Here is a 21,305-nt window from a genome sequence, read left to right as displayed (position 1 = left end):
CTCTCTCTTCTCTCTCTCTCTGCCCCTCTCTCTCTCTCTATGATAGAATTCTTGGCAAATTCTAAAATACACGCATTGTTCCTTAATGCAGTCGAAATGAATAAAGAGGATTGGGAGTGGCAGAGAGTTATCAGTAAAAGACAAGACTTTATTTCACCTATCAATAAAGCTTAAATTACAGCGGCATCATGAATTCAATTTGCACGGTTAAATAAAACAAGGTCATGTTGATTATCAACCTTTAAAAAAATATTCGCTTTATCATTTTCTATAATAAGATTAAGGGTCATAAAAAAAACTCCGCCGAATTATAGAACTGAATTTTAGAAACCTCGTAAACGGAATCCACGAGAACCTTCAATACCAGAACAAAGGAAATTCAAACGAACGACTTTCTTTGAGAGCGCTTGGGGAAAGAGTATCCAAAAAGACAAAACCATTATGTGTAAGCGCCGAGGGCGAACATTCGAATAACAAATATCCCCCTTTCGAAGATTTACAAGCATTAAGAAGATCGCGTCATTGTCTGGGAGTATTTACAAGTGCCAGAGATATATACTTGACGGTTTAATGTTGTTGCGGATGCCAATATTCAGACAAATTGGCGGCTGGGGGGATACCAGTACCACTACGCAGGTACTACCCTACAACGCCAAGGTAGTGCCGTAACCCTTCCACATCTGGGAAGGAAAGTCTGATGTTATAACCCCTCCCCCCCCCCAAAAAAAAAGGAACATGAAAACTGTGCGTTAAGAAAACAACAAAGCGCTGAAAAACAAGCTAATAATTTAATCTAACTCTGAGTGAATCGATAGAAACAAATATATTTTCATTCACACACTGGTATGCTATCTGTGTTCGCATATACTACTATACCTTGAGTGCTCCTCATTCAAATGCAAAGAAAGAACAAGTTAAGGTCACACTAGACCTTCCACACACGAATAAAAAAAAAAAAATATGTAGTAAAAAGTGCAAAAATCGGACGTTGAATCCCCAAGAAGTGTTTCAGCTCACATACGCACAACTACGTAGGAATTTTATTCGCGAGTGCCGTCGCTTTCCTGGAAGAAAAGTGACAAGACGCTTTATCAGAATGGTCATGGCAATGATTATTCTATCGGGATGAAGGGCGAGGATTCCATCCGGATCCGAAAAAAGCGAAACAACAAAGGATCCCAACGAAAGCCTTCCTAAACTGCCATCCGGAAAATTTAAGTTGAGGAGGTTCATATCAATTAAGGCTTATATACTGGGGCGTGTGATGCCCCCAGATGCCCTATTATAAACCCCTCCTGGGGCATGCTGGTAGACTGACTCTTCCCCTTCCCTTTCTCTCTCTCTCTCTCTCTCTCTCTCTCTCTTTCTGTCTCTGTAGTCTGCCTACCCACGTGCTCTGCTTCGACACCTAAATCGGTATGTAGCTGTGTTCTACCAGTTCTGCCGTGAGTCATATCTTAAACTCGATGACATATCATTGTCTGGTGGATTTGCCTTGGTTGTTCTGCTGATGCTGCAGTCCACTTCCAATCCATCTCGTCGCTGCCCAGAGATCTTTTGTCGCCCTCCGCATTACTTTATTTTTTTGCAGATTCATAAGAAATGTTGTTTATAACTGGGATTTTCAGACAACTGGAGGCGCACTTCTCGTTTCATAGCGTACTGAAAATGTTCATCATTTGTTGTGCATGCTGTCAAATTTACTTGTTGCCATTTGTGGCAATAAAGTTTTATGTATCTAATTTGTAAACGTGGCTGTTGTTATCCTTTAAATCTAACGAAAGATGACTCACCAACTAAACATGTATACCGAGCTTCCCTCTTGATCCGCGAGAGAAATCCGGCGACGCCATTAATGCTACCAACAAATAATGAACCATGGCAATGACTCTTAAATAACAAAAATGGTTATTCGCACCTCATTTTCATGATGCGCGGTAATTGTGCTGAAAAATAAGCTCGGGGTGGATGCGAAAACTCGCGGATGTCTATGACGTGTTGCCAGAAAGCGACAGTACCCTATCATCAATAACAACATCCCCCAACCTACAAAAAAAAAAAAAATTCTAAAATCTTCCTCTGATACATCATATTGGTGGAGCATAATTTAAAAATTCATTTGCAAAATCACGGCAGCATTAAAGTGTATATCCAGTAAGCAGCTCATGCCTTATTCATCAACGTTTAGCGGGATACTTATATAAGTAACTTTACTAATTTCAGACCAAATGATCCTCCCTTAAATTAAACTAATCCACATCAACCATGAAACGAAGCCTCATAAAAAGGAGGTGGCGGGAAGAAGATTGGAGGAGGGAAGAGGAGAAGGGTGGAAGAGGGGGAGGGGGAGGGGGAGGGGGAGGGGGAGGGGAGGGGAAGGAAGACGCAATGTAACGACTAACGAAGTCTTGCCAACAAGTAAACAGTGCGCTGGTAAGGGCAATGAGGAACGTTGTGCCTTCTGGCCTTTCCCCTCTTAACTGAAGGCTTGTTACCCTCATCTACAGTATGCCAACACAAAACCACCTCCTTCTCTCGTTCCTCCCTCTAGGAGAAGGAGTTGAGGCAAACCCTTCCCCGTCACCACGCCACAATTAACGACAAATCTGGAGCATTTCAATGTGTTTTGGCGCATTCTACTCGCGGTTGTCGCTGCATTTACAGACGTCACGATTCCGTCGTACAACTCTTTCAGCGGTCCGTGATGTGTATATCTCCGGGAGGAGGCTCCTATTTAGACGGTTCTCACTTTAAAACCCTCGAAATCCCCCTAAACTCCACCCCTACATCATTCTCTATACCTTCAAGACAAGAGCCTGGAGATGTCCTTCACGTGGAAGATATGCAGTGGCTGAAGGCAGGGTGTTTGTTTTCATTTTTTTATTCTTTTTTTGTGAGAGCTGCACTCCGCAAGGTATAAAATAAGAGTGGTGCACCATTACCCATGACTTACTCGATGCAAAATATAGATTAGCAAATAGCTTGCACAACCAGATGCTCTTGGCAAATGCCGCCACGGGGAGAAAATGTCTAAAAGAACAAAGGGTCTGTATGACTAGCGTATGTAGATCTTAATGGCAGAAAAAAGAAGACAGAGTGGAAACCTTAAACGTATAGAAAGGAAAGCAAGGAAGGGAGTATCAAATTCATGGCTTCATAATCATCGTCATTATGATCACAGACATCATCATCCTCTAAGTTTCACGCGTCAATTTCGTCATTCTTGAGATGATCAATAATATTGTATTTCTAATTTACATGATACAACCACTCACGACATGAGAAATGATATATATATATATATTTGTTCTTTGATAAACTTCTAATTATAAGGCATATTCGTGAGAACTTTGCAGAAACTTCAAATTACAAGCATATTCCTGTAACAAATAAGAACAACAAAACATCTCGGCCAAACTTTATCTAAAAAAAAAAACAGCAGAATATAATGTCAATGATAGAGAGAAATCTAAAACAAGGGGACTGCGGAGGGTGATAGGAAAGGGGAGTGAGGGAGGGGAGAGGGGAAGAGGACGAGGAAAAGAGGGGAAAAAGTAGGAGCAGAAGGAATTATTCTCCATTGTTGGATATTTATTGTGGTCGTTTCAATCAGTCGAGATCATTAAGGAGGGAATTTACAAGTCTCATCACGTGACATTCCTCCTCGGGTTTTGGGGGCGAAAATTCCTCTTAAATGCCGAAGGCTTGACGCTCTGTCTCTTGAAGTTATTATCCGTGAACCTCCCCCAAAATCTCTGGGTCGTTTTTACCTTGGGATGTGCTCCTGTCACTGCTTACACCTCCAATAGCATTCGTTTTAATTAGAAGACCAACTCTTATTGCGTACCAGGTGTTATTTCAACCAATACAGGGAAATAAAACTCGACAGTATATTTGTGCCACTTTTGAGCAAGTGCTGAATGGTGAATTGAGCGCGCGGGGGCAAAACATCTCACATATACATTACATACATACATACATATATATATACTATATATATATATATATATATATAGATATATATATACATATACATATCTATCTATCTATCTATATATATATATATATATATATAATATATAGATGATAGATAGAGAATCTATATCGATATGAGATATTATATATATATAAATATATATATATATATATATATATATATATATATATATATATATATATATACATAATATATAATATGTAGTAGAAAACGATACAAAAAAAAGATATCAAACGTGGAAAACAACTGTTAACACTCACTGTAAATCTCTTTTAGCTTCTTCCAGACTGGAATGTTCCAGTTTCGACTCGAGGCGCTGGATGAGTCTGTTCTTCTGTTCTAACTGTTCTTCCATGGCATGGACCTGTGCTGCAGTGGCTTCTTTCACGCCCGACAGAGCCGCCTGCAGCCTAGAGATGTCTTCGACTAATTTCGACACCTGTAAAGGGAAGAAGATCAGTTGTTAGCTTCTTTGGGAAAGTTGTCTAGACGCCCAGAATGAAACACAAAGGCAGATACAGACTCTAGAAATGCAACAGGGAGGGACAAGCGCTTTTCATTACCAAGTGCGATGCATAAAACATTGGAAAAACATGAGCTATATACTGGAAAAAAAAAAACAGGAACCCGATTACAGTAATCAGTACGATATAAGTACCAATATTATTTAAAATATTATTATGTGCTATATGAGGCAATTCAATATAAAATTAATTATATGAATAACAAATATATGCACATATGTACGTGTAATAGCTTAAAAAGTTTACACGTGACCATGCATATGATTTCCTTTGTAGCTAAAACGAGACATAATCTTTGAGAAATCCAGAAATATATTTTCTTTTTCCTTTCACGAAAGGAATATGCCATCGCTCACCAGCGCACTAATGGCATGATCTCTATTTGTTTATGTTCACGAATGGCTTTGTTAATTACACTGATGATGACGGATGGAGCCGAAGGACTTATTTGCTCATAGGCGATGAATCTTGAAATGCATTTGCCCGTTCTTTTTAAAAGTCACTGCATAATATCTATTACCATTTCTCAGCGGATTGCTGTGTTCATAACTGTCTGGTTGAATGGGCCGGTTACTCAACTGAGAATTGGAAAAAACTTTCGGGTCATTAGGAAAACTGAAAGTTATGTATGTTCAAAATCATTCATGAATATAATCGTTTGTGTGCTTGTGCATTTGTCTATGAATGCAAATATGCGAGCAATAATGAATTCCGCGTCTCTCTCTCTTCTTCTCTCTCTCGTCTCTCTCTCTCTCTCTCTCTCCTTCTATATATATAATATATATATATATATATTATATATATATATATAGACAGACACATATACATACACATATATATAGTCATATATATTAGTATCACTATATATATATATATATATATATATAATATATTAATAATATATATATAATATTTACATATACATATATACATATACACACACACACACACACATATATATATATAGATATTTATATATATATATATATATAATATATATATATTATATAATATATATATATATATATATATATATCTTTTGTTTTGTCGCTGTTTCACAACTCTTCAAATCTTCTTCTTCTTTCCTTCCAAAAGTCTTCAGGTCTCATATTCCTATATCACTCACTTTGTCCCATTCCTCACACGGTGGTAATGAAGCCTAAGAAATATTAGCTTTAATTTCTTGGCAACTTCTCCTTCTCCTCCTTTTCCTCCTATACCATTATCCATTTCTGCTCTTCCCACACTTCTTCCCCCTACTTCACCCACCGTCTCCAAACCCCCAATTTATCTCCCGCCCTTCCCATCCCGTCCCCCCCCACCCCCCCCCCCCCACCCCCCCCCCCCCCCCCTCCCCCCCCCCCCGACGACAGTTGGCAATACACAGGGCTCAGTTCATCATTAAGACAAAAGACTTGATCTTCGTGATTGTGCACGTTATAGTCTGGCCCGTCCGCGACACACCCAAGCCAAATGTTCTGCTGAATATTCAGAGACATCAAAACCCATTCCCTCCTCAACAAACCCTAACGCTCTGTGAAAAAAACCTACCCCCCACCACACACCCTCTCCGCTAACCTCACTTCGCCCCCCGTTTTTCCCCCAACACAACAGATTTTCTTCCCCCTTTCAAAACCCTTGCGCTGTTACAACATATTCGGTACAAAAAAAAAAAAAATAAAAAAAAAAAAAAAAGACAAGCAAAAAAAAAAAAAAAAAAAAAACTGCGATTACAAGGCTTTAAAATTCCCACTACAGCTCACCTACGAAACCCCACTCTTCACCAAGCGTATGCAATGTAGGCTCCTCACATACGACAATCCCACATATCAACTCATCTTGCACCTTGCAGTCTTATCCAAGGAGGCTTTCAGAGAAAAAAAATATGAACAAACTCACGCAAACGTGACAGCACATATGTAGTAGTAGGTGCTATGTTTAAATAAAATCTTCAGTCAAAAACAACAGCACTATTCCAAACAGCAATAGACACTAATCAAAACTTTTTTTTTTATTCAAGAAACAATTATAGTTCGAATGATATATGGTGCTTGCATTAGAACGCAGAAGTTATCATTTAAAAACAAAGAATGGAAAAATGCGTCAGATTCCCTCTTGTTCTATGTAGTAATTCACGAGAGAGAGAGAGAGAGAGAGAGAGAGAGAGAGAGAGAGAGAGAAGAGAAACTCTTTTTAATAGTTATGTTCAATCCAACCGATTCATCAAAATTAAAAGAAGAAGAACATATCACAAACTGCAATTATCAAGGATTTATTAGTCCTGGACGGTTCTGCCACTGCTGTTACCACTGCTAACAAAAAAAGGGTTATGGATGTATAGCTAGTAATTACTTTCTCACTTATACCCTACTCGATATTGGCCTCTTTTTTTTTTTTTTTTTTTTTTTTCCCTCTTTCTCCTTTCACTTCCCTGACATTTATTCGTATAATTCCCATTCGAGACATTGTAGTCGCTCTCTGTATACATCTTTTCAATCTATTCCATATGCAGTTCAACCCCACTATATCAAGACGTTTGTGCTCTCTCTCTCTCTCTCTCTCTCTCTCTCTCTCTCTCTCTCTCTCTCTCTCTCAATTCGAACAAGCGCTAGAAGGTTATCGGTGCCAAAACATGACTCCAAGTCTAGCATCGATTATGACAAGCTTATCAATGCTGAACGCCACCTGCCCCATTCATTAATGCTTACAGTCCCTAAGGAATGTGTGGTATTGTGGTCCTTATCGCCGCATGCCCTCTGAGAAACGCTAATGAATACCCATGCCTAAGGGACGGAGTGAGCAGAGGGGCCGTAAATGTACCTTTTCAGCATTTCATAAGAAAAGGAACCGTTCGTTCTTTTGCCCCATACCGCATGCCCATAGGTAACATAAAAATGTTGCCGTTGAGGCATGACGTCAGCCATGCGTAGAAGAATCAGTAGGCCATGTTAGTGTGACACGTGAAGCTCTAATTAATACTACTGTTGCCTCACAATGTTTTCTTCAGCATTATAATGCAAAACTGACTTTAACTAGGAGGGCGAAAGAGATACAGAGGCAGCAAATAGGAATAATAAGTTGTATGAAGTGACACACAGATAAAGAGGTGATTGATAGTAAACGATGATGGATGGAACGAGAGAGGGTCTGGCGTGAGGGGAAAAGCAGGAGAAAAGTAAGGTTGTGCCGCGAGGGGAGGCCGGGGGTGTGGGGTGACACCCAGGGCAAGGAGGGATGGGGAAAGGGGGATGAGAATACGTTGATGTAGTAATTAAAAGCATAAGTCACTATCATCACAGAGTAGAAGTTTTTCTGCTTTCCTTTTTTTCTTTCTTTTTTTTCTTTTTTTGTCACTGGCGTCTCTGCGATCCTAAGTCTCCGTTTTCTATACCGCTCAGAGAAGGGCAAACTACGTGCGATAACCGCCTTCCTTTCATTGAGTTAGCGATGAGTGCGCCATCAATGCAGTAACGTACTCATATATTGCGTATTTGACTAAATAACCGAGTCCCCAAAAGACAAGGGAATCCACTCCGAAAGCTGACGTGCAGAATAAATAATTCGCTACCTAATAAAAAGTGATGAGCATATTTTAATTTAAGAAACCGGGCAACAGCAGAGGAAAATCAAATAACTTTAATACCTAAATAGTAAAATATTTGATACGCTACATAATTCAACAGATTAAAATAGAAGTTATAAACTCATAGACTTTCTGAACAGTATTGCATCGTTATTATTGTGTTTGTTTAAGAATATTCAACACCACTAAGTTAAGCGGATGAAGAGTGCCAATGTCCAACTGACAAATGCACAAACTAATTAAACTCATAATTAATCTCCCACAGCTAGATAGGAAATCAAACCGTAGGAGCAAGAGCGAATGAAGGCTCGTATACCGAAACCTCATCAAGGATCCACTTCTCAGAAATGTAAAAAATTTTCATAAGACGACCAAGACATCGAACCATTCTTTTTTCTTTATCTTTTCTGCGTTCCATTCGTCAAAATAACAATAACAATCTGTTCTCAAGAAATATGTTTAGAGATTCCAATCCATAATATTCTTTTTCAGCATGAACATCATTATTTCAGTGCCAGCGCAATTATATTGTCTTTGTTATTACCCACGTTGCAAATAATCCTGATCATTGAAAAAGAAACCCACAAAATCACTGTGTAACTTGTTTACTTCTAAGTATTTACATTTATTTTACTTAGAAGTAAACAAATTACACAGTGATTTTGTGGGTTTCTTTTTCAATCTTCAGAAGAAAACTGAAAGAAGTTTTTGTTTGGTTAATCCTGATCATGATAATTTTTACGGTAATGACTGTTGTCATCACCATTCATTTTACTGTTATTAAAACTACACCTGTGAGTTAACCAAAAACGAAGCTAAAAAAAAAGTCCTAATGATACTATCAACAAAGAGAGAAAACTCACGAATGAATTCATTACAGAAATCATGCTTGAATGCCCCAAATAGCGAGCTTCGACAATAACTCCTACATACTGATAATGAATCTGGGGCTAATAATAACAGCAAGCGTATAATGACGGCATTACGAAGCGCACCGTAAGTAATAGCAGCATTAGCAATAAAGAGAGTGCAATATTTATCAGTAAGAGTAACTACGATAACGCCATGCATTAATAAGGCATTCTAGCGTGACGATCCACCATCAGCGACGACGAGAAACAAAGTCCCCCTTGGCCGAAGTTAATTCGGCCGGTCCGATAAAAAGATGATATATATTTCGCACTTGGCAACCTCTCTCCGGACATCAAAGACCGAGATAGATCCCGTTCCCCCCATCCCCCCTTACACAAGGGACACACACACACAAATATTGTACTGTACCTAAAACTCGTCAAGAAAATTGGGCAATTGCTGAATCATCAAGAAACCAGTGGTAAATGAGGACGATTTTCTGCACTGTCTAGAAAACTACACAGACACGTATCGATAATTGACGTTATGGCTGCTCAACATTTATGATCTGGACGACATCACGCGACCTAAAACAATAGACAAAAATATTCAGATTTCCCGTTATTGGACGTAGATGATTGAATGATTGGACGATTGATTCTGCTCGCATGTGCAAGAAAACAAGACACGCAATTACTCGTGCTCACGAATCAGTCACTGAGCGTGCACATGCTAGTTACTGGTACATATGTTAAAAAGAAATACACGGTCAAAATACGACGGTCCAAAGTCACAGCAACAAAAACCGACGTCCTCAAAGAAGAGGAAAGACCGGACACATAAGAAAAGGAATATATATATATATATATCATATCCTCCGCCACCCACAAAAACAAGGTCAAAGAAACACAAAACGTCTCCTGTGGAGTGCAATAACAAACAAAAGCCAGCGGTCCCTTTGCGTTAAATGGATCTATGTTAGTACAGGGCGGTTTTATGAATTCACCAATGCTATTCCAGCGAGTATAGATGGCTGGCCCATTTGTTATAGATCGCGCGGGACACAGCGCCCGCCTCCTCCATCGACCTTTTCAAAAACGAAAATTTCCACCGCCGGTATTCCATTAGCGGGTATATCCTCGGGGCATGTATAGATGTGCACTGAGTGCACGTACCATCAACGTCCGTTTCAATTCGCGCAGGAAAATAGGGTACTGCGTATGACGCAAAAATCATAAAGATCCGGCGTATTTGGTTTACCGGCCTGCGACTTGTTTACTGAACTGTCTGTGTGCATTCGAGAAATTCTACGTTAGAATATTCATCGATGAGACAAGGAGGTGGGGGACGGGTGAGGGGGGGATGGAGGAAGTGGAAGGGGGAGGGAGGGAGAAGGCCGATGGGAGATCGTCAGGTGTCTACCAATAATTCTAACTTGCTTAATCTGTTGTCGTTTGAACCTAGCATTCGCCTAATAGCCGAAGCATTTAAGTTCAATTCCACCGATATGTTAGACTATAACGGCTTCGAATGATTATCGGATACGTTTATTTATCAAGTCTAACACAGAACACCACTTGGAACAACTACACTCACTGTGTAAATATGTGTGTGTGTGCCTCTGAGCGTATGAGTGTATACTTCATGAAAATGGCTCCCTTGGGATATAATTATTTGAGAGAGAGAGAGAGAGAGAGAGAGAGAGAGAGAGAGAGAGAGAGAGAGAGAGAGAGAGAAAAGGGTATCGGGTTCCGATATACATGGACACAGATTGCAACATGCCCCGATGCGCTCTAAATCTAAACAAGCACTTAAACTTACGCAAGTCTTAATATATACATCACTTAACTCTGGCTACTCAAGAATTACAATTCGCCAGTAACACACCAAAGCCAGTGGCTCCTAAATTATTCATCATTCTTCTAGCAAGAGAAAAAGCAAATAGATAAAATCTAAAACCTTGTCTAAACACTGGATGCAGGACTGTAAAATTAGGGGCATCTAAAACATATCGCTAATAGCTAAAATTCTTGAAATAAATGACAGCTGATCGAAGCAAAAACACACATGCAACTAATATATAATCGTTTCATTTGGTATCTTCATTTTCCGTAACAGAGTTATTTATTGGGGCGGTCTGCTCAAGAAGGCCAACAAGGTTGAAATTCCTAATGGAACAGATGGATAATGACCTTCATGTAATTGTATCCCCAGGGTAGTTGTTGAACCCCGAAATTTTACCAAATCGACCAGGAGAGAGAGAGAGAGAGAGAGAGAGAGAGGAGAGAGAGAGAGAGAGAGAGAGAGAGAGAGATACGTATAGTACCAGAAAAGTATAATAAGCTAAAAGTCATATTTCAACCATACATTATTTAGCTAATTTGTAAAATGTTTTTCTTGTATGCCCATAAATGTTCTCTTATGTCCGAAATTTAATAATTGCTTGAATCGTCATAAGTGAAAAAATAATGACAAGTTTTCAACCCGATGTGAGCCGAATATGAATGAGAATCTATCAACATGAGGAGGAGGACAATTAGTAAATTTTTTCCAGACAGGTAAAAATATCACCCTTCTTACAACGAATTAAAATCGACAGACAGTATTGGTACATCTGGAAGTTCCTCAACTCCCCCTGCGTTGCCCGAAACTCGAAAAACCTTTAGAGGTTCCTCCTGACTTTATTTTTAAAGAAAGCAAATCCGTTGAAACATCGTGAACCTGCATAAAATCTTCCAGTTTACAACGTTCTCACTCTTTTGTAAGTTGTCCAACCATTGCGCACAGAGCTTAACGGAAAGAAAAGGGGAAGGCTATATGTAATAAATATTTTTTCAAACCTGTCGTTATTTTGTCATATTTTTGTTTTTAACTTTAAAGATCTGGCTAACTAATTGTCTTTTAATTCGCCTTAGTGTGTGTGTGCGTGTGTGTGTGTGTGGAGAGAGAGAGAGAGAAAGTAGTGTATGTGTTACCATTAATGGAATACCTAAATAACATTAAAGATTGCCTTCCATAAAGGACAGTCATATGCTATTATAGTTCTTACTACAGTAAGAGTCTAGGGTTAGAAAGAAAAGATTTCATTCATACTCGGATTAAAGAAGTGAACGTGAAATGTGATTTTCACTTATAGTCGGAATCTGCAGAAATCCCAAAAATAAAAACTTTTTCAATAAGTATTCAAAAGTTGTTTCGCAACAAAACATTTTTGGTAGCAAAAATCACACTAAAAAATTGACAGGAAAGGAATCTCTCTCTCTCTCTCTCTCTCTCTCTCCTCTCTCTCTCTCTCTCTCTCTCTCTCCTTCTCCATCGTTTGCAATCTACAAAACCAGCGCTTCAGTTCTCCTCTTGAATACAGAATCCTCAAAACAAAATATGACAAGGCTTGACAATCCGGCTTTTGGGGTCCTGTATCCAATACGAGAAGCGCTTAATTGCAGAAAGTATTTACAAAAACCAATATCCCAGTTATAGAAAGTTACTTGGCGTGTTTAACGAATCGTGTGAGGCGATAACTAGCGCTTTGTTACTAGTTAGGGGCCAGGTGCGGTTTGGCGAAGGTCTCTCTCTCTCTCTCTCTCTCTCTCTCTCTCTCTGCGAGTTGTTTAGCTATTGGTAGTCTACAGGGAATTGGCTCACAATTTCGACATTCACAAATACAATGGAATTTCCTCCTGACCCTTGCCACGAGTAAAGCATTTTCCTTAAAACATTTTTGGGTGAACCTTTTTCTTTTTTTCTCTCTCCCCGCAGTCCTTAGCTCGTTTTCCCTTTATTGGAATTCTTATGGTTTTGCAACATTCAATTTCTACGAGCGGCGGAAAGAGACGAAATAATAACGCCCAGGAGACGCGAAGTGTTTTGTTGTATGGAGACAAAAGCATCGTAGTTGTTGCCAAAGGGAACCGGTGGGTCTCAGAATTCTATCTTCAGTTATGGTGGTTTGTCAAGGAAAGATAAATACGGTATCATCACATTCTGTTGCACATTCGACAGTCAACAGAAAAAAAAAACAACCTGTATCAAAAGCCACGGCAAAAGAAAATGACCCTCCAAGTAACCGTAAATTTTTTTGTCTGATAAAATATACAAGGAACGATTGATAACCTATGCGTAGCTATCTGAGGAGCGGTAGATTCACCAATAGCAATATACTGAAGAGTTAATCTATCTCTCGATATTTGATTATCGACCGTTATCATAACATCAGAAGAAATAAAAGAGGGTTCTGGGGCGCATAATTTTACTATGACAACGTTGAGTAATCACGAAGCTACATCAATAATCACAGCATAATTGATGCCTCCTCTTCTGGCTAAAGTCGTTGCTTCCGATAAATCATTATCAGGTCCATCGCACTGACGAAGGTGTGAGAGTGCTTTTTGCCTTCTCCACGCGGCACTTGCCGCTCTTCTGATCTTCATCTCGCCTCTTGTATTCATTTCTTTTGCGTCGACTTCAATTCTTGCTCTTACCCTTACTCTTCCCCTGCCGCCGCCTCCTCCTCCTCCTCTTCCTCATGCATCGCCCCGATAAAAATTCAAGTGGCGGAGACGCAATCATGTTCGATCATAACTTAAAAGACTGATATCGATGATCTATCTCATTACATTTTACAAAAGCTATCCTCCGTTCCTTCGCATTCGCCTCTGACAAAATCACAGCGAACGGAAGAAGAATGAGATTGGGCGAAGCAGGAGAGACCTGATCCATTCTTAGCTAACCCAATAGAAATATTTTAGCCATTTTTTTTAAAAAAGCCAAATAAGCAAAGAAAGGCAATCTCATTTGATTGTGCAAAGACAGTTCATGTCTCAGCGAGAAGGAAAACAATATATGAAATATTTTTATCTGAGAGGAAGAAGAGCCACGAGAAAAGAAACTTTCGTATTTCTAGAAGATGGAAAACCCTAAAAAAATCTCTCGCCATCACTCAACAAAATTGCATATAAAATTTCTTGTTCTGGGAAAGAGGAATGCATATAAAGAAAATTTGCTTCCGAATGAGAGAAAAACTCAGAAAAGGCTGTCCATAAAAAGAGAACAGAATAAAGAAGTCCCAGTATTTGGAGAAAGAAAAAAATCGGCAAAGAAAAAAAAAAAAACTCCAGCTAAAGGTGACATGGAGTATCATAAACCTAAGAGGCCCCCGGGTAAAGATAATCGATGTCCGAAGACTTCTTTATCAATGGCTCTCCCATGTCGATATCAATTAAAATTCAATACGTGCTGCTTCTTCTACTTGTCATTTTTTTATTTATTTAATACCACCGAGTGAGAAGTATCGATGTCACCCGTCGAAGTACGTCCTCGTTTTTTTTTTTTTTTTTTTTTTTTTTGTGAGGGGGGGATTATCTATAAAACATCAAACTTATCGGATAAAAAAGCGAAGGAAGAACAAATCTCTTAAAGAAGGACAACAATTGCGCATCCTATAAAGTTTAAAAGTTAATCGCACAGTAGCAGCGGAAAAGGTAAAGAAATATGCTGAGAAATTGGCTGCTATTGTCACTAATAGTGGTCTCTTTATATGAATAGCCTAGTTATCCATGATGATGAATTACCGTATGCGTAAAGGATGTATGAATTACCGTATGCGTAAAGAATCCGCGGGAGGAGCAGAAGGCTATTCTGTGTCCAAAGTTTTCTTCTTTATATAAATGCAGAGAATGATAAAATGAATAATATTCATTACGGGGAACATCACGACGCGTATTAAAAAGAAGCCTTTATTTGTCTTTGTCAAAATTCTATTGATACAGTAAATGTGTGACAATTAAATTCAGAGCAAATAATTGTTATCGATTAAGCACCTCTATCAATCGCTTAATTAGTCTCATTGACTAATTACATTCACGCTGGTCTGATGCACTTCATTAGGGCATGGCTTAAAAAAACAGAATCCGAAACAAGGGCATAAACAAACGAACAAAAACAGAGCTGTAAATACATTCGGCATAATCACCAGACTGGAAAAAAAGTGAGAGAGAGAAAAAAAAAGAACGACGACTATTGTCCCTTAATTCCCAACTATTAGAAATATTTTCGAATCATTAAATTCCCAGCACCCCCAAAAACAATTCCTACCCAACAAATATTATTGTTTTATCTTAACGAACATGTATATATTTTGTCCCGAGTATCAATATACCATCCACACTTTTTTTTTTTTTTTCGCTACTCCCGCAGGCTTCACTTCGACTAACAAATCGGCACCAGCGGAAATGCACCATCGGTTCCATTAATTAAAAGCCGAACAGGGAATGAAATGGAATGGACCGGAATGGGATGGAATGAACAGGAACAGTGAGCGAACTGAGCGGTTACGCTGTTATTTGTGGCAAGTCATCCGTGGGTTAGCCCTCTCTCTCTCTCTCTCTCTCTCTCTCTCTCTCTCTCTCTCTCTCTCTCTCTCTCTCTCTCTCATAAACTGTGCTCACAATACAATTTTACGTTCTCCAAAACTCTAACATTTGCGCTTTTTACATATGGATCATATATATAAGAGTGTAGAACACTTGTACGTAAGATAAGCTGTACACACCCAACCACACACGCACACACACACACACACATTATATATATATATATATATATATATATATATATATATATATATATATATGTATAATTTTTATATATGCTATAAACTTTTAAAACACGATTAACACCAGGCACTTCATTAAAAGACACAAAAGAGGTGAAATCCATCATTACTATGAAATCAATAGCTTCAACAAGGAATTAGGGGGAAAGAAAATAATTAAGTGAAATCTCCTTCACTTTCGATTAATCACAAAACGTGTTTGATTATTCCATCTCCTAGAAACCCCCCCTCCCCCCCGAAACGAATCAAAAGACTCCTGAAAATCACCAGAAAAAAATATATATTATCCCGAGCAATCAAACCCTAGACATAAGCAAAAAATAAAATAAATTAATAAAAAATAAAAGAGAGAGAGAGAGAGAGAGAGAGAGAGAGAGGGTGGCAGAGAGGGAAAGGAGAGAGAGAGAGAGAGAGAGAGAGAGAGAGAGAGAGAGAGAGACCTTCGAGCAGCACTCGAGTCCTCGATCAAAATTCCCCAAAGGCGGCTGTTATGCAAATGATTTATCACGAAAAGGAACTACAGGCACTCTTGATCTCTCCTTGATTTTTCTCTTAATTGCTTCGGTTGAATGTCTTCCTTTCAAACCCTCTTAGGATTGCGCACATTCAGGGGAAAAAATCAAATAAAATCGTCAACGACTCACTTCGTCTTGAAACGGTTCGGAAAACCCCGATAACTAGGAGACCACCAAATCGTCCCCCAGTGTCTTAGACCTCAGTGCTGCCGGTGGGAGACTTAGCAAGATCATCCGCTTGTTATCCTCCTTCGACGGGAGATAAGCTCCGTCTTGAGGACTGTATCGTCCCGTCTGTTTGTATGAAAGAGGGCGCCCGGAGGACCTTTGAGCGATCGGGTAAGGGGAGAGTGAGTGAGAGCGAGCCAGAGAGAGGGAAGCCAAAGGAGGGGAAACCTGTTTTAAAAGTTAAGGTCTCATTTATAGCTCATCAAATCAAGGAGGTCCGTTGAAAGGTCATTTATTCGATAAAATCAACGCCTCTCAAAATTCAGCTGCCGATGATGAAAAATAAATCAGAGAAAAAAAATTGAAATGCCGTTGAAAAGATTTCTGAAAAGATGATGTGAGTAACTGGCTCTGAGATTTAATTAACCTTTAAATTGGTTTTTACTCACCAATCGCCATCGATAATGAATACCACATTATGTCCTGGACTCCAAAAATATTTACGGTCACGAAATTTAACATCGGAGTTGGAATAGGATAGAAATGGAAAATATACATACATGCATGCACACTCGTATTTGTACTCGCTAAGGGTAGGTGTAGATGTGCTTTAAACATGATATCGTTTGAATCGTTTGAAAGTCAGGTAGGTCGGCAGTTTGTTATACAAACGCGCACAGTCTCTCTCTCTCTCTCTCTCTCTCTCTCTCTCTCTTGATTATTTTCTTTATTCTTTTTTCCCTTCCTTCCTTCCTTCCTTCCTTTCTTTTCTTTCCCACAACCACCCGGAAGGTCCCTGTGTGGGAATCAATTAATAAAGCCAATTTATGAAATGCGCCTCTCAACATCTTCGAAATTTCTTGGTCAATTTAACGATAAAGAAGCTTCGGAAACGGTCCTCCAGGTCGCTCTTGAAGGCAGTCTTCGTGGGAACCAACTTCCAGTTCAAGGGTGGCCTATTGTCGTCCTCCCTAACTCTAGAGGGAGACCTCTTTAGGTCCTACTCCAGTCGAGGGTGGTCCCATTGTAGACCCCTTATGTCAACCCCCAGAACTCTGCATGGAACGCCCTAGGTGGGCCCCTGACCCCCCAGGAACGTAGCCCCAACAAGAAAGTGGTACTGACGCTCATGTCTCGATCATTTGCATCAATGACGCGTTTAAAGGATTACTGTCGTGCAGATTCCAACTTTCAAGCAAAAAGAATTCACTCAAATGAGGATATATACATAGACAAAGAAAATGAAATGGTCTTAGTTTTCGAAAATCCAAGTACAGACATCGGTAAATCCAAGATGAAAGAAATGCACAAATCAGTTCTGGTATTTGTGAATTTACAGGAAATAAACAAGTCAATGAACTCAACAAACAGACGCCAGAGAAAATATAAATTCATGTACCTTTCCGATTCCCTTTTTACTACACGCCCCTCCTCCTCTCGGCAAAGACCATAATTTCATAAGCAAATATGAAAGGTTCCATTGAAGGGTTTTGACACTTCTGAGTCCACCTAGCTCCACCTCTCCCCTCTCCCCCACCAACAAACCCCTTCCCCGTTCCGTTCCTGAACATTCTTGTGAAGCCATTATGCAGTGATTGGCCGAGGTCCTCAGAACCTCGAGAGGCCAATACCGTGGAGTGCTGGTCGCTGCAGTGAGCATACAAGTGCCTCCCTTAAGGTTCCTGGGAAAATTGGATGACGAAGAATTGATGGAATTTTAGGAGCAGATTGTCTAAAGGGGCAATTCTGTCTTCAACGACTAATACCTACCGAACACAACAGTCCTGCTGCCATTGGTTTGATGGTTTCATGCTGGAATTCTTTCTCGGAAACGATTATTCCGGGTCGTTCTTAATTACTTCTAAAGGCGCAATCCACTTCCCAAGCCGGCTTTATCTGGGACGCATAAATGTCGTGTCTACGAAATGCCTAATGGATGTTTTGCCTCCATAAAAGTAAAATACATAAAAATGTTGGTCAGGAGAAAAAAAAAAAAAAAGTGATGAATGAAAAACGTTGAAAAAAGGTTTGACGTTTTCTTCCAGTAAATTGAATTTAGACTGGCAGAAGTTCCTTTGAAATCCAAAAAGTATTGCCATTATTTCTAAGAGCAATATAAACAATTTTTATTGGCAACATTTGTTAATGCTGTTAACATACACACACAGAAAGATCAATAAAATACAAAGGAGAGAATAAATACCGAAAACTATTATGTACATCGTTTCCAGGGAAATAAAATTGAGTGTAAGTTAGAGCGCAAACAATCCCACGTTTAGATATGATATATATATATATATAATTATATATATATATATATATTAATATATATATATCATATATATATTATAATATATTAGATAGTAAACAACCACATACAATCAAAAATCGCAAAGAAATAAACTGTGAACAAGCCTTTCTCACATCAGTCCCCACCAGCTAAAGCCTTTCACATTAACACCTAAGCAATTAAACAAGCGCTTAAACAAGCAACGCCGTTTTCGCTCTCTCTCCTTGCTATTGGAACTAGTAAATTAACCTAGTAAATTAACTTCTCCGATCCAGCCCAATAGCAGGGGATTTGTCAGTTGTCGGAACGCTGGTCGAACAGTATTACCAAAACGGCCCGTCGGGAAAACAATCTCTCTCCCCCCCACCCCCTCCCCCCCATTACTCCACTTCACTAGTGGGCACCCCAAACCCTCCACTCCCCCCCCAAACAACAACCACTACCTCCCCCACCTCAATACCTACCGACTTTATTGAAGTATCATTGAGGTCCAAAAGGGAGGGAAAGGTGTAGCTCTAACAAATGTTCTGGTATTCCTTTTGTCGCTATCAAGAGAGAGACGGCAAATAATAATAGCTTTCTTTCTGTTCTTTCCTTCCTTTTCCCTTCTTTTCTGGTCGTCACAAAGACATTCAAAACTTATTTTTTCCGATTCTCTTCGAGCGTCAATATGATTAAAATGAAAATACATCTTTAACTAAGTGGATTATATATATATATATATATATATATATATATATCATATATATATATATATATATATATATATATATTGAACAATGCTTTCAAAAGAAACAACAACATAAACAAAAGGTCCTTGAAGACGCATGAAAACAGTCGACAACTTTTTCGGTTTCCGCTCTTCCCGCGTAAATCGTTGCCAGGATGCAATGACAAATGCAATTAAAGGTAAACCAACGAACAATAATCTAATAGCCGCACCAACAACCCTCTGCCCTTTTCATTGCTTTCATCTTTTCCCCTTAATAGTAAAAGGAGAGATAAAGGGATGTTCAAGAATAAAGGAGAGAATAAAAATGGGGAATATATATTTCACCAATACATTCCCAAAATCAGCAGCAATTCTCATATTCCTCTAGACCCCTTAAATTCTCTCTCTCTCTCTCTCTCTCTCTCTCTCTCTCTCTCTCTCTCTCTCTCTCTCTCTCTCTCTCTCTCTCTCTCTCCCCGTTCCAAAACGTTTATATTTTATAGTCACCATAATCTCGCTGATTGGCAGCAGACGTAGTTTTATTGACAAGTGTGTAATCGGAGGCATGCTATGCACGTCCCATCGGTCGCCCCCTACCCCCCCCCCCCCCCCCTCCACCCCCCCCCCCCCCCACCCCCCCCCCCCCCCCCTCCCTCCATGTCGTACGTGGGAGTCCGCAACAGCAGCTATACACGCGGACGACTATTTGACCGCTTGACCCCTCCTCCGGGGGTCGGGGGTAAGGGGAGTTTCTGTGTATTAGTTTAGACAGTGATAGATTTGGGCTGGAAACAGATGCGATGCGTTGTGAAATATTGGACGCGGGAATAAATATGGCTGATTGTCAAAATTACAGAACGAAGCTACGTCGCACCGCTAAACAACCGTCCGTCGTGTCGGCCCTCGGAATCGTTTTATGTAGCCATCGCGATACGGTTGAGGGGATTCTGCGTCCGAATGATTGGTGCAAGATTGGTTGAGCTTCTTTCATATCATTTTAGTTTCAAGTTGGTTCCGTTTACTCCGATCGACTGGTTTGGTCTTGTTTCCTTCCATCATCGGTATATACTGAATCCCGGTCAGTTTAACGTCAATCCGTGGATTTGTCGTAGATTCCGTTTATAGTTTCATTCCTTTTTTCGATGACTGGCTAAAGATTGATATTAACCAGACCATTCCCATTCAAATACAATTAGACTTGAAGCTAATTTATCTGCTAGTGCCTTAAGCATTCTATCTTATGGGGAATTCCGTGAAAACTGTTTACATATTTTTTCCTTACATGTTAGTTTATTAAACCAATTAATATACTAACATGTGGCACAAATAAACGAGAAACGACATACCTAGAAGATAATGCTCCATTTCAACTGAACACCGATTTTTAAAAAAAAGTAAACATTGAACTTGTTGCTTTGCATTCTTTTTCTGTTTTTGTTTTGATGATGTACGCGAATCAAAGGGAACAATGATATAGCTCTCACGAATATGTCCATTAATAACACTAAAGGGAAAAGCAGTATTTCCTTTATTTGCTTTTCATGCAGCCGTATACGATCTGCACCCCTGCAAATGGTGTTTCTCTCTCTCTCTCTCTCTCTCTCCTCTCTCTCTCTCTCTCTCTCTCTTCGTCTTGCCAGTCGATTTACAGCACCCAGACGCAACGGCAATCAAAGAGGAGAGCCGCCGTATAGCCTCCCAGTACGTGAAGTCAGTCACTGAAATTGCAATGACATTTAAATAGGCTTTTATGGGACCCCGAACCCGTCGCGTGACGTAATGTTTCATGGGGATTTTTTTCCTTTTCTTTTGATGGGGTTGGGGGGTGTTATAAGGGAGTGGTCGAAGAGATGTGGAGGAGGGTGGGGTTGGGGGGGGGGGGGGCTGTTATGTGTCAGTGCGCCATAGTCGTTGTCATATCAGACTGACCGGTTCAGATGACGGTCTTGTAAGGTGACGCAGAACACAATTTACGGTCGTTTCACGTCGGGTAATGTAGGGCTAAGATACATATCAGCCGATGAGCTATGTTTCTTTTGTGTGTGTGTGTG

The 21,305-nt window shown here is 39.6% G+C and overlaps 1 protein-coding gene across 13 annotated transcripts in view; it reads right to left on the bottom strand.

The window, feature by feature from the left end:
• Window positions 1-21,305, bottom strand: part of LOC135200757 (homeobox protein cut-like) — a 504,978-nt gene that overhangs the window by 189,888 nt on the left and 293,785 nt on the right. For all 13 annotated transcript variants that reach the window (XM_064229372.1, XM_064229370.1, XM_064229371.1 and 10 more), the window contains one exon: window positions 4,258-4,436. In XM_064229372.1, the coding sequence (XP_064085442.1) occupies window positions 4,258-4,436 (179 nt within the window). The remainder of the gene's footprint in view (window positions 1-4,257; window positions 4,437-21,305) is intronic.

This window comes from Macrobrachium nipponense, chromosome 27 (assembly GCF_015104395.2).
Source record: "Macrobrachium nipponense isolate FS-2020 chromosome 27, ASM1510439v2, whole genome shotgun sequence".
NCBI classification, from domain to species: domain Eukaryota; kingdom Metazoa; phylum Arthropoda; class Malacostraca; order Decapoda; family Palaemonidae; genus Macrobrachium; species Macrobrachium nipponense.
Note: the sequence above shows the minus strand (reverse complement) of the source record. Positions and strands in the feature narration are given on the sequence as shown.